We start from the raw sequence: 14,883 nt of genomic DNA on the forward strand, positions 1-14,883 counted from the left end.
ACTGGGAACACCCCACAAGAGCTGCAGTTTTGGGATGCTCTGACCCAGTCTAGCCATCACAATTTGGCCCTTGGATTTTTTTTTTTAAATTGCTGCCTAATATATCCCAGCCACTAACAGGTGCTGTGATGAAGAGATAATCAGTGTTATTCACTTCACCTGTCAGTGGTCATTATGTTATGCCTGATCGTTTTATATGTATATATATATGACTAGTTTTTCGTACAGTTAACATGGTTCCCATTACTGTAATATGCCCAGAATTCACAATATTCTCAATAACTTTTTTAAAAAGAATTTGCGTACGTCACAGTATTTTTTTAAAATCTATGCAATGAGAATTAAGGGGAATTTTGCTTACTATTTTTTTTTTAATTATATATATACTAGCACTGGTACCGCTTCACCGCTTGTATCACTCTGCTTGTGGTGACTGTCATGGCAGTCGAGCAAGCCACCATATTTTTTACTAAAAATAAACGTCAATGAATACCAAAGAAACACATTACATGTAATATAACAAGTGGCAGGTCTAAAAGTCTGCATTTACACTTAATGCACACATCTACAGTATTTTGACATCGGAATTCTTTGTATTTTGACCACCGTCCATTGCTATGCTTATTAATATAGTATTTAAATGTTAGTCATTCCCCAAACTTTGCAGTGTGTATACTTAGCAGGGGTTATATAAAGATAGAAAACAAAGAGCTCCCTTTATAATCACTGAAGCTGTCAATCACTTTAGCACTAACTCACTGAGCGCTGCACTCTTGTGAAAACTCCCATCATAATCAATGAAGCTGCTACAGTGCACATCCCGTATTTACACTTTGTTAGTTATAATGAAAGGATTCACAAATGTGTTCATCTTGCAAAAGTTTTTCCCAGATGTTTTTTTTAAACAAACTTTCCAGTTAAAAAAAAGGTTTTCCAGGAAGCATGGGAAACCTGATATATCTTTATATGATTTATATTCATACTCATAGAACCATTTCATTATTGAAACACAGGTAAATGTTGCTTCAAGAATGACAAAAAAAAAAAGACAAAAACATGAATTAGGGAGGCATTCACACAGAACACGTTTTTGGTTTAGAAACACATTTTTTAAAAGGTGTTTAAGCTCAATGGTCAGACACCTTCAAATCCGGTCAAAAACCGTCAAATCCATCAAGCGTATGATTACATAGAAAAACAATGGTAAAGTAACACAATGGAAAGCAAAAACACGTTCTGTGAATGGATTTTTACAGTGTAGTAAAATCAAGACCGACACCAAGAAAACAGAAAATAAAATACGAAACAACCAAGATATTGGTTTAAAATAAACATCATGATTAGACTTTATTGAACACCCATTAACATTACAAAAAGGTGCCATTTCACAATTCCCTCAGCGGTCCAAAAGACCTTCCAGTCAAAAAGCAGTGTCTCGTGAAACAGGGCACTCCCCTCATACAAACAGCAGCTAAACTCCTGCCATGTCCCGACTAATCCCACACAAATACAAAACATAACCAAGTTAAAACGAACAGGCAACAATGACAAGCAACATTAACAAATACTTTATGGCTTTCTGCTCTCCTCCCTTTTTGGGTACATGAATGTTTGATTTCATGGCAGCATCAGTATTATATATCGACTCGATGAAGGCTTCACGTGGTCTTTGCGTAATTCGCGGACTTCGCTTTCACGCCAAACTCGCGTTGCTGAGCGTTATCGACAGGGAGGCTCGGACTGATGGGGACTGGGCCTGTACAGCTGCTGCAATCGGACCGGTCTCACCGGCCAGCCGGGTAACTGTCCTATTACTCTCAGGCCAACGGGTTGCCCGGGGCAGGAATGAGGGACGCCAGGCCCTGAGACCTGCGGCTGGCACGAGCGCGAGTCCAGATGAGGTAGGACCGAAGCGGAGGAAGAGGAAAGAGGCAGCAGGATGGCCGGGGTCAGCCCGTATCTGAGCTGGAAGAGACGAGGAGGGCCGTGGGCGCTGATGCCGTTGGGACGGGAATCCTTGTGCTCCTCCTCCTTTTTCTGCTCCTCCTCCTGTTTCTTCGGTTTCCTGCCAGGTCTGTTGAACTCCTGGAGCTTCTCGGCTTGAGCGCGGCGGATATGGTACGTCTTCCTGTGGCTTTGAAAAGAATCAAGGAATTCCTCCAGGGGCACGTGTCCCTCCATGAACCTCTCCAGCAACTCCTGTGAAGGTCAAATGACAAATAAACAGGTATTAGAGGACGGGAAGTCAAGCCGGATTCATAACAAGTGTGACGCAGTTGATTTTCTGACTCATCATGTTCCAAGACAAATGTCAAAACCCAGTTGCATAAAACAAGTTATTTTTACACCTAATGAACCTTCACATGACTTTTGCTGGCATAATCGCAAGCAGTCTGAAATATTTAAATAAACACTGCTAGAAATAAATAAATGGCTTAAAGGTAAAACAAATTTCGGTAAAATATTACAAAACCACCAGGCCAGTGTTATATATTTTGTTCCCTTGAGTTCTTACAATATCCCAAATGTTTCCAACTATTTGTAAATTGTGAGAAAAAATGCTATTTTAACCAAGGGGCCGGGACGTCTGAAGGAGTCGCCTGTCAATTGCATCATAACTGCGTTACCCTCGGTTTCCGGTTTTATTCTGCAGAAGCGCTTTACTCTTAGCAGAGAAACAAGTGTCACAGCAGCCACTGAGCGAATGCACAGAGCAACTTCATAATATAATTTTCAACACACTTAAATGTATCTAATATTATAAACAGAGCAGCGTTACCTCATACTCATGACCGGAAAAGCGGAAATGACGCCAGCGACTGTGGCATAATAAAAGTCCTGCTGTTCGCGAGGCGTATGTTGCGTTCATCTTATTAACAGTCGCTCCAGTGGCCTTGCTCAGCTCCCTCAACACTCTGTCCTGCTCTGCTTCATACTACAGTAACGCTAAAAGGTTACTTCAGCGATCAGCATATGGCTTTGTATCAGTAGAAACCCTGGAGTATATTCGAATGATTGTGCTTTCCCCCCTCATATCCCCCTGAGACAAAAGATTTATGCATTTTATTTCTGGAAAAATTCACCGGAAGACGTATCGGAGGAATTTTTGGCCAAAGGCTAAAGACTACAGCCAGCAGAGGGAGCTATTTCCGCATGTTTTCAACCCACGCATGGGCGGTGGGAGATCGCACTCAGAGCTCAGCTCGCAGCTGCAGCCTCAGGCATTCATGTAAATGGAGCAGTGTGGAGCAAAGTAAGCGTTTCAACATGTCAAATTAATTCCTATTAAAAGTTAAGCTTCCAAAGGCATGAACTGAAAACACTCCAGACTGAACACGCGCTGAGAACGACTGCCGTGAGCGGTTGCGTTTACCTCAGCTCTCATCATGAGAGCTCATTTAGCTCATTCATGACGGTGAATGTACTCTGTAATCTTTGTGCTGTGACACTCTCTCAGCGGCTAAATCACATTATATTGAATATTTGACATGTTCAGTTTTTAATTCTATTGTCTGTTCTCTAACTGAACTGATTTTGTGAAAATGAACACGATGGGAAAGTGATCCAGTAGTGGTGGCTTTGGGAGTGGCCTCGTAGGGCAGTGAAGCATTCTGGGAATTGTAGTCTTTCATCCCCATGAGACAAAAATACATTTTCTGTCTTCTCAGTCTAGAAAGCACCAAATTCAAAAATAATTTTACATTTCTACTACATTAATGATCCAGTTCAAATACAGATTCATCTTCCCAGCGCTGAAGTACCCCTTTAATAATCACATCCATGAACTTGATTTCTGCCAGAGTCCTATCCACATCCCAAGATTGTGCCCTGAAACCTGGCGTCATCAAACCACACCTTTGTTTTAAATAGGCGACCTCTCGCGGACGGAAAAGTTACATAGTGGACCTTCAAACCAGCCTGAGGTAGATTGCTGGTCTTTGCAGGTTTAAGATGCTCTAGCTCTGGGGTTCTTAATTTTTTGGGGCTAAACCCCTCAGATGTAAAATATTTACTTAAATATAGTATATAGTACAATAATTCAACAGCACATTTCCATGTTGGTTAATGGTTGTGGTTATGTTTTTCATCTTTTTTTTATTTAGTGTTTTATTCTGATTTGTTTTTATTTTAAAATTGTTCATATATAAGGTTGCACAACCAACCTCTCTTTTTTAGGAACCCAATCAAATTGCATATGATAATTAAAGTAATAATTATTGTAATGCATACTTTAAATGATGAAAAATAGAGATAGAAATATACAACTGTTGTCAATTATAATTGTACTCTAAAATTAAAATAATTATATAATAATTTATTTTGCGCTACAAGTGGCAAACCTAATTAAACACTTAAATAAACAGCCTTTGCGTTTTTCACTGTTATATGGTTGGGCGCTGTTACAAATCTTCTGAAAGGGTACTGAATCTCCGGATGAAAGCAGGCGAATGTGGTGATATCATATGTATGCATATGTAAAATAACACTATCACCAACATTAAACAGCATATAAATCAAAACTGCTCAATGTCACCGAAAGAGATGTCGACCCAGGATGAGATATAGGGCTGTGAAGTGTTTGAGGGAAGCAGTTGACTCGATTTACTCTTTTGAAACACACTCACATACAAGTTTTGATAAAAAAATGCATAAAGCTAGATTTTTTTTGTTTTTGTTTTGAAGCAGAGGCTCTGTTCGAGCATGCTGCATGTTCAGGTATTCATTCAACAAAATATTCTGTGGGCTATGAAACTTATATGAAAATCAAAAATGCTGCCGCTGGCAAACTTTTTAATAAACATTGGTGGGGAAAGAGTTAATACATAAAGCACATTTTATGATCACCTGATATTGGTTTTTGCATTGTAGAGTTTAACACACAAATATGAGGTCTCCACAAATGATCGGAGGATGAATTTAACATGACCTTGTATCCACTGAAGCCTCTGGTGAAAGGGGCAGGGGTCTGCACTCTGTCTGTCTCAGTATGGGTGCTTGAATAATTGATGAGTCTCGTCTGCACAAACCCAACCCCCTAAACGTCCTCGCAGACAGAACAAAAGTCTTCTAGGACACTGCCCAGGGCAAACTACACATTAGTGTGGGACAATAACATGCAACTTAAATAAATAAATAAACAAATACGGTTCTGCAATATGATGTCCTACCCCATCTCCGTCACGTTGGCATTTTATAATGGCAGGTAAGGCTACTTTTCCACAAATATAAAGTAAACCGATTCAAAAGCTATTGCATGAATACAAAGTGTTCTAATGTCCTCGTCCTTTAATAATAAATATACATTTGATTTGCACATTTTCTGAAGGAAAATTAGTTGCCAAGACGTTGCGATACGTTTACTTGAGTTTAAACTCAATGCATTTAGGCATGTAGACATGGTCAAGATAATCGAGAAGTGGAGCGTACATGTAGATCCTACCCGCTAGAACTCCAGAGAGGAGGGGCGAATGCAGTTTGTGCCTAATGGGCGGAGCTAGAATATCCAACCACACCCTAACCCTACCCACCCCTCCACCCCAACGGAGCTTCAAAGAGGAGGAGCTGAATGTTATTTGACTGAAGTGAGTACCACTTGAGACAATCTGCAGAAGTTCAAACTGAGCATTAAAATGGGGAAGAAATGTGACTTAGTGACTTTGAATGTGCTATGGTTGTTGGTGCCAATATTTGAGATTTTCAGAAACGGCTGATCTACTGGAATTTTCATGCATAAACATTTCTGGGGTTTACAAAGAATGGTCAGAAAAAGAGAAAATATCATCCATTGAGAGGCAGTTCTGTGGGAAAAAAAATGCCTTGTTGATGCCAGAAGTCAGAGGAGAATGGGCCTGGGGCTATTCTATGATTTTCATTTAAGGGGTGCTCAGCCTCCAGTGAGGGTATGAATTTTTTTTTAACACTTTAGTTTAGGGTCCAATTCGCACTATAAACTAGTAGCTTATTAGAAAGCACATTAGGATATTGGCTGTTTAAAGCAAATAATAATGCTTTATTCTTCATGACAATATTGTACATCCCTTAATCATACCCAGGAATGTAGGCACGTTTATAATTTACTTTACCCATACAGCTTTTTTAATTTACTGATGGCTACAAATGGAATTATATTAATTTACAATATTAACATATTCATTATTAATCTTAGGCTATGCCTAATCTGAAGAAAACTGCTTTGTTAATATTTCTTGTTTGTTAAAGGGGGGGGGGGGGTGAAACACTCAGTTTCAGTCAATCTCATGTCAAACTTGAGTACCTATAGAGTAGTATTGCATCCTTCATATCTCCGAAAAGTCTTTCGTTTTATTATATTTGTAAAAGAAATATGGGCTGTACCGAGTCTTTCCGGAAAAAAACTGAGCGCCTGGAGGCGTATCGTGTGGGCGGAGCTAAAGAATGACATATGCGCAAAGCGGTGACGTCCTCAAGCGTGGAGAAACCCTTCGCTATCTCAGCTAATAGATATGATCCAGAATCTAATTCGGAGGCTGAAATAGAAACAGCAACAGCAGGACGTCCGTCTCTGTGGTATGTACTGTATTTAGAGGCCTGTCAACATGACATGATTCGGTTTATGGACTATTGTATGCGACCAAACCTTAGTAGCAAGCAAAACGGTTTTCCACGTCAGAGTAGTGTAACGTTATAAGTAACATAGAACAGCAATGAAGTCCTTTAGTGCATTTGAATGACGAAGCACGCGATCGTGTCGTTTACTGATGTTTACATACGCGACGATAAGCACAGCACAGACATTTGAAGCAGTTTTACTTACCGGCTGCTTCCAAAGCAGGACCGAACCTTTATCGCTGGGACGGCTCCGTCAAAAACACACTTCTTGGAGTGTGGAGATCCACTTTGCGATGCAACTGAAGCATTTCTGCGTTCAAATCGGTTCAAATGCAGCGCTGCCTTCCCGGAATGCTGTGCTGAAGCGTTGAAGTCGCTTAATGTCAAAGTGGAGGAATGAAGTGGAGCGCGGCGCGGACTATTACCAACATTAGTGTTCACGAACGACTGGATCTGCAGCTGAGAGCAGTTTACTGTTTACAGAGTGCATTTCCTCTCTCGCGCTAGTGACGCGCGTGCGCACCCTACCGGGAGAAGAGCCCGTACGGCCCATACAAGGACCTTCCGATCTATTAACGTCAAGTAGACCCATACTCTAAAAAACTCTCCGAAACTTGTGAGAAACCGGAAGGAGTATTTTTAACACAGAAATACTCCATCAAACGTCCAACATTAGTTTTTGAAACTTTGACTATGTTTAGGATGGGAATCCAAGTCTTTAACAGTGTAAAAAGTTCAGTATGTATGAAACAGCATTTCACCCCCCCTTTAATTACATTATGAATCACATTACACAGGCCTATTTTCAATTCAAAATGGTGAAAATAGATAATTTTATTAATATGCCTGAATATTTTTGTCATTTGTTTAACATTTCTTACGTAAAGAAGTGCTGTCAAATATGAAATGTTTAGTTTAACTACTATTGCATACCTTGTACTTGATGTCGAGTTGCGCTGCTAAAGTTCACGCTCATCAGCTTCTGTGAGAATATAAAGGCTGCCTACTCTGATCAGCAGCAGAAGAAACACCAGTGCCACTCCTATCAGCCAAGAACAGGAAACTGAGGCTACCTTTGCACGGACTCTCCAAAATATTGGCTAGTCTGAGGAGTCGATTTCTGCTGGGATATTCAGAAGGTAGGGGGTCAGAATATGGCATAAACATTTCTCCATGTTGTTTATGCCAACATACATACTTCTCAGCACACTTTGGACCCCTTAGTACCAACTTTTGTTTGGGATTGTTTAAACCCCACAGCCAACCTGAATATTGTTGCTGGGGATGTCCATCCCTTCATGACCACAGTGTCTTCTGATGGCTACTTCCAGCAGGATAACACGCCATGTCACAAACCTCAAATCATCTCAAACTGGTTTGGTTTCTTGAACATGACAGTAAGTTCAATATATTCAAATGGCCTCCAGTCACTAGATCACAATCCAATAGAGTAATTCTATTCAAATGGCAGACCGCAGTCGAACCCAAAGGACCAATAAGTACCGAATGGTATAAAACAATATCAATAAAATCATTTTAAAAAGTCAATAAAATAATTTTAGACAGCTTTCAAACATGATCGACCGACCAAGCCCAACCTCTCGCAGATGCAGAGATGGTAAAAGACTGTGTGAGTGAAGTTACAGACCTTGCTTGAAGGAAAAGATAAAACTGATCCCACTGTCAGATACCACAGCATTTACAAGAACTGAAATATTGGCTGAAGATGTAACTGGGAGATTGATGAGGCCATTCAGAATGCACCATGCATTTTTTCAACAGATACCACTGATATTGCTCAGCTTTTGGTATTTTTGAGATTCTATGATGAAGAGCATTTAACAACTTATGAAGCACATACACGAGAAGAGTACATCCATGAGGCCATCAAACAATGCTGACAAAAAGAGGGATTGATCTGAAGTTGGTTGTCTCCATCACCACAGATGGAGCTTCATCCATGATGGGAAGAGGGAGGGGAATGGTTGCACTTTTGAAAGAGAACCACACTGACCTGATATTTAACCAATGCATTATACACCAATCTGTTATTTGTGCCAGTCCGCTGAGGTCATGACGACAATGAAGAAACAAAATATAAAGTATAGAAAAAAATATAGCACCTTCGTCCATACAGCATCGTCTGCTAAGAGACTTACTGACAGAGATCAATGGCAGCTATGATGACTTATACTACTTCACAACAATGTCAGATGGCTCAGGTTTTCGAGTACATTTGGGCCATTCTTGAGGAGATCAATGCTTCTCGACCAGAGCAAAAGAGTGAAAAAAGTTTTTGGAAGATGTGGAGAAGATGCAAACAGCTGCATTTTTGTCAGACATTACATCACATCTTAATGATTTCAGCGTTAATCTACAGGGACAGAACAACACTGTGTTATTTGATAACGGCAGTCCAGACTTTCCAGGGAAAAGTGGAGATTTTCAAGACTGATCTCCAAGGTGAACATGTCCAAACTTTTGGAGCAAACCCAGGAAGAGAAAGATATAACCTACCATGCTCATTACATACAGAAGCTGAGGCCCATTTTGTTTGTTAAACCCATTCTTAAAGCAAAACAGATATTTAGATGGGCAAATGTTGCATCACTGCTAGGGATGTAAACGATTAATGCAGACACAAGGCTATTGCAAACCGGAGATATATTTGGGACCATTTTTACAGCTGGAGTTAGACCTTTATCATGACTATAAGTTTGCATGTGCATTCACAACCTTTTGTTTTGTATAAATGTTGTAATATTGTGTTTATTTTGTTTATAACTGATTCATCTCATATAGGATGCATTTCTTTGAGTTAATGCGGCATAGCAACGTGCTCCAGTTTTCCCGTGTTCATTCAGCACGCAGCTCAAACAGCAAAGCACGACTAATAATAACTATGATTGGGACTGTCATATTACTTAACTTTAATGAGAACACCATTTGAATAAATCGTTGTGAATTCATTGGGTTTAGTTGCTGTATTCAGTGTTATGATAAATCGCATTGACTAATTTTACAATCCTACTAGGATATACAAGTCTTTATTTAGACTAAGAACCCTTCTCATTCATTTGGTGAGGAACATGGCGTTTTGAGCAGCATTTGCACACCCCGTCATGCTGTTGCTATAATCCACTGCAGTAGACACATATTGCAGTATAAAGGCTAAAGATGAATTGATCGGTAATTTAAACGATGATCGATCATGGGAATTTGTGTAAATTGACATCCCTAATCACTAAATGAGGCTTTGAAAGAGCAGGTTGGTAATTGTGAACCTGCTTTTTGGGTAAAGCGCGAAATGCAGTGTATTTCTCTGCTTTAAACAAAATGGTACTACACATTTAGACCATGTTTGTTCCACATACTGCTGCGAGTCAGCATTCTCCACAGCGAACATTATTAAAACCAAATACAACACCAGGCTTTTGTCACTTATTATAGGTGTAGTGCCGTAATGCCATGATGCCAAGCTCACTCATGGAAGAAGAATGCCATCCTGGTTTACAACTGAGATGAGCACTTACCAGGATCATTTAAACGCTGAATTTTCAAAAGTACGAGAAGTTTGCGGCTCCTTTTTTGCGGCTCCATTTTTAGATGCTTTTTTTATTGCAGGGACATTAACTTTACATTTTCACGCCAATTAACATGACGCGGAACAAAACAAACTGTGATTGGTTGCATTACATGTCAGTCAAACGTCCTTTTGGGCGGTCCTTGACCAATGAAAGCTGCGATAGAGTCCAGACCTTCTACCGTCAGATGTGGTGAACAAGAAATGGCATCCCTTTTCTGATGACTTCAGTTTGACAGCTTGGGTTAAATATCCTTATAATTCCACTCCAGCGGTCAGTCTGCTATGAGCGAGGGATGGAGAGAGGTGGACTACAATAAAACCCCGCCCAATTCATTAATATTCAGGTTCACTTGGAAATGCATCACAACACTGAAGGAAAGTCGGTTGCAACTTTCTGTTCACTGGGACTTTAACATATTTTTGTAAGAAGTGAAACCATTTGTTAAAACCTTTTTGTTTTACTAATTTCTAACATTTTTTTGATGCGGCAACACAAATATTAATAGCCAACTGACAATTACAGCCTGTACAATGTACCATTTTCAGTCATATATAAGTTGTTTGTGGTCGTCTCATATAATATATTTAATAAAATTCATGAAAACATCTCCCATATCATAGTATGGACAAGTATGTTTATTTTGTATTGTGCTATATTGTGCTAGGCTTTCCTGTAGCTCAACCAGTAGAGCATGGTGCTAGCAACGCCAAGGTCATGGGTTCGATTCCCAGGGAAAGCAAGAAATGACAATAATGTAAAAATGTGTACCTTGAATGCAATGTAAGTCGCTTTGGATAAAAGCGTCTGCCAAATGCATAAATGTAAATGTAATGCTATACTAGAGCACCAATAAATGACAATCTGTCCAGACCTTATCCACTTTTGACATTTTTGCGACTGGATGCTTGAGCTGGAATTGTATTTTAATACCCCTGCAGTAGAGCACCTTTGGGATGTGATGGAACAGATGATTTGCATTCATTGATGAGCAGCCAACAAATTTGCAGTAACTGCGTTATGCTATCATGTCAATATGGACCAAAATCTCTGAGGAAATTTTGAATTTACGCCCCAAAGAAAATATTAGTTAAAAACAATACTTATTTTCCTCACTGTGTGTGTATATATATATATATATATATATATATATATATATATATATATATATATATATATATATATATATATATATATATATATATATATATATATATATATATATATATATATATATATATATATATATACACACACACACACACACAGATTGATTTACTCCAGAAATGCGGCGTGGCATGGAGTCGATCAGTCTGTGGCACTGCTCAGGTGGTATGAGAGCCCAGGTTGCTCTGATTGTGGCCTTCAGATCTTCTGTATTGCTGGTCTGGCATATCGCATCTTACTCTTCACAATACCCTATAGATTTTCTAGAACAGGGATATCATGGTCCTTAAACCAGGTACTGGTTGCTTTGGCACTGTGAGCAGGTGCCAAGCTCTGTTGGAAAATTAATTCTGAATCTCCCTTAAGTTGGTCAGCAGCAGAAAGCATGAAGTGCTCTAAAACTTCCTGGTATAAGTCTCCGTTGACTTTGGACCTCAGAAAACACAGTGGACCAACACCAGCAGATGACATGGCACCCCAAACCATCATTGACTGTAGAAACTTTACACTGGACCTCAAGCAATGTAGATTGTGTTCCTCTCCTCTCTTCCTCCAAACTCTGAGACCCTGATTTCCAAAGGAAATGCTAAATTTTACTTTCATCAAAGAACATAACTTTGGACCACAGCAGTCCAGTCCTTTTTGTCTTTAGCCCAGGCGAGACGCGTTTGACGCCGTTTGTTGTTCAAGAGTGGCTTAACACAAGGGATGCGAAAGCTGAAACCCATGTCTTGCATTCGTCTGTGCGTAGTGATTCTTGAAGCACTGACTCCAGCTGCAGTCCAATCTTTGTGAATCTCCCCCACATTTTTTAATGGGTTTTGTTTCACAATCCTCTCCAGGGTGTGGTTATCCCTATTGCTTGTACACTTTTTTTCTACCACATCCTTTTCTTACTTTGCCTCTTAATTTTTAATTTATTAATGTGCTTGGACACAGAGCTCTGTGAACAGTCAGCCTCTTTTGCAATGACCTTTTGTGTCTTGCCCTCCTTGTGCAAGGTGTCAATGGTCATCTTTTGGACAACTGTCAAGACAGCAGTCTTTCCCATGATAGTGTAGCCTACAGAACTAGACTGAGAGACAATTTAAAGGCTTGTGCAGGTGTTTTGATTTATTTAGCTGATTAGAGTGTGATACCAGGCGTCTTCAATATTGAACCTTTTCCCAATATTCTAATTTTCTGAGATACTGAATTTGGGATTTTCCTTAGTTGTTAGTTTTAATCATCAAAAATAAAAGAAATAAACATTTTAAATATATCAGTCTGTGTGTAATGAATGAATATAATATACAAGTTTCAATTTTTGAATAGAATTAGTGAAATCAACTTTTTGATGATATTCTAATTATATGACCAGCACCTGTAGTAGTTGGCCCAAAATACCTTTTACAGTGTAGAATTTTTTTCCCCATTCGTATAAATGTTAGGCAAGCAAAAATCGAATAAAAAACATCATAGCACACCTTTCTAAATGAACAAACACGACAAACACTACATTTACTTAGGGGGTTCAGGGGTTTGTTGAAATCCCTCAAGCATGCGCAATCATAATAATGCCTTACCGCCGCAGTGGGGTTTCCCAGTGTAATCAAAAGTAAAATTACTATTGCATGAACACAAAGTTACAAGTATCCAAAAGTTATAAATTCAAAGATTTTTTAAAGGACTGTTTGTCTTAATGGATAAAGCAGAGCCTTCCAACAGCGTTTCATGTGGTATCCTGCTGTTTATAAGCTCTTTATAATTCCTCAATCAAGGCATCATTAAAATTTTATAGTTTCATATAAGAACGGACTATGAACGGTTGCCGTCAGCCCTTTTCCAGACTAATAGAATATGCAAGTCCTGTGGGAATCCACGGCTTTAATCCAGCTCAGAAAAACACGTGTCGGACTGATGTTTTGTCTGGCATGGGTCCTGCTAAAGGCTGGCTCTTCATACAGCTTACTTACAATGGAGTGAGATCATCAATCAGACAGCAGGGGCATAATGACAAAGTCACAGAGCTATCGATCGGGCCTGTGTGAGGTGGAAGACACAGTGCTTGTTTACAGCTTGAGGACGGATAACCCCAAGTAGATCAATCAGGCGCAGCCGAAAGGATAGGGCAGGGTGGCTGAGACAACAACAAGACAAGACATCAAAGAGTATTTTTTCCAATGGCACATGTTGTGCTGAGCTGTTTTAAGCCCTTTGTTAAATGGTTTGTAATGCTAACATATCACGTAACGATTAGTGATGTTCAATTTGTGGAAAAATCGTTCTTCTGAGTCAAGTCTTTTTAATAAATCCATGTAAATGGTTTGTAAACAAGTAATTTTGAGTCAACAACTCAGTGACTCAAAGATCTGCTTATGAAATAGCATTTTATTAAAACACCTTGCTTTTGTGAATTATATTTAGGCTCACAGTTTATGGGACTTTTACATTATTACGAAAGATTTCCATTTATGAATCCTGAAAAAAATCCATTGTGGTTTCTACAAAAATATTAAGCCGCACAACTGTTTTCAACATTGAAATGTTTCTTGAGCAACAAATGAGTATATTAAAATGATTTTTGAAGGACCATGTGGCACTGAAGACTGAAAATTCAGACATGCCATTAAAGAAATATAAAAATATTACATAACATTAAAATATATAAAAATAGAAATCAGTTTAGTTAAGTGTATTTCACAACAATAATATTGTTAAAATGATATTGACCCCAAAATGTCATTGATTCATTAATTACTCACCCTAATGTCGTTCCAAACCTTTAAAACCGTTTATCTTCAGAACACAAATGAAGATATGTTTTAATGAAATCAGAGAGCTCTCATAGGCAGCAGTTTAATTAACACTTTCAAGGCCCAGAAAGTTAGGAAAGACATTAAAACAGTCCATGTGACTTCATTGGTTCGACCTTAGTTTGGTTCGGATTAGTTCACCCAAAAATGAAGATTATTTCATTAATTACTCACCCTCATGTCGTTGGACACCCGTAAGACCTTTGTTCATCTTCGGAATACAAATGAAGATATTTTGGTTGACGGCTGATGGCTGAGAAAGGCTTCAGATAGGCTTCCAGTGGCATTTAGTATATTCCCACTCACAAGCCCCATAAAAGGCACTAAACACATCGATTCCAAGTCCATCTCACTATAGTGGCTGTACAATAATTTGACGAAGTGACGAGAAAAGTTTTTGTGCGCAAAAAAAAAATCAAAACAACAATTTTATCCACCAAGTTATTGACGTGAACGCTACACGTGTAAGAATATGACGCAGATCCGCCGTTCGATTCATGACCCAGAAGAGGAGGAGCGCCGCTATTGTGTAAGTTCACGTCCGAGACCTACACGGAAGGCAATAACTTGGCAGATAAAGTCATTATTTAGATTTTTTTGCGCACAAAAACTATTCTCGCCACTTCGTCAAATTATTGTACAGCCACTGTAGTGAGATGGACTTTGTAATTCCGTCTTTAGTGCCTTTTATGGGTCTTGTGAGTGGGTCAGTGGAAATGTACTGAATGCCAATGGAGGCCTTTCTGAAG

At 39.2% G+C, this 14,883-nt stretch overlaps 1 protein-coding gene and 1 non-coding gene across 2 annotated transcripts in view; one reads left to right on the top strand and one right to left on the bottom strand.

Annotated features, from left to right (window-relative positions):
* Positions 1-957: 957 nt before the first annotated feature.
* The window catches only part of vps37d (VPS37D subunit of ESCRT-I), a 59,170-nt gene continuing 45,244 nt past the window's right edge, over positions 958-14,883 (bottom strand). Inside the window, exon 4 of the mRNA XM_067439942.1 lies at positions 958-2,199. Coding sequence (XP_067296043.1) covers positions 1,720-2,199 — 480 coding nt within the window. The 3' untranslated portion in view covers positions 958-1,719. The remainder of the gene's footprint in view (positions 2,200-14,883) is intronic.
* Positions 10,840-10,914, top strand: trnaa-agc (transfer RNA alanine (anticodon AGC)). The gene has a single exon. It is a non-coding gene; the product is annotated as a tRNA-Ala (tRNA).

This window comes from Pseudorasbora parva, chromosome 3 (assembly GCF_024679245.1).
Source record: "Pseudorasbora parva isolate DD20220531a chromosome 3, ASM2467924v1, whole genome shotgun sequence".
In the NCBI taxonomy this organism is placed as follows: Eukaryota; Metazoa; Chordata; class Actinopteri; order Cypriniformes; family Gobionidae; genus Pseudorasbora; species Pseudorasbora parva.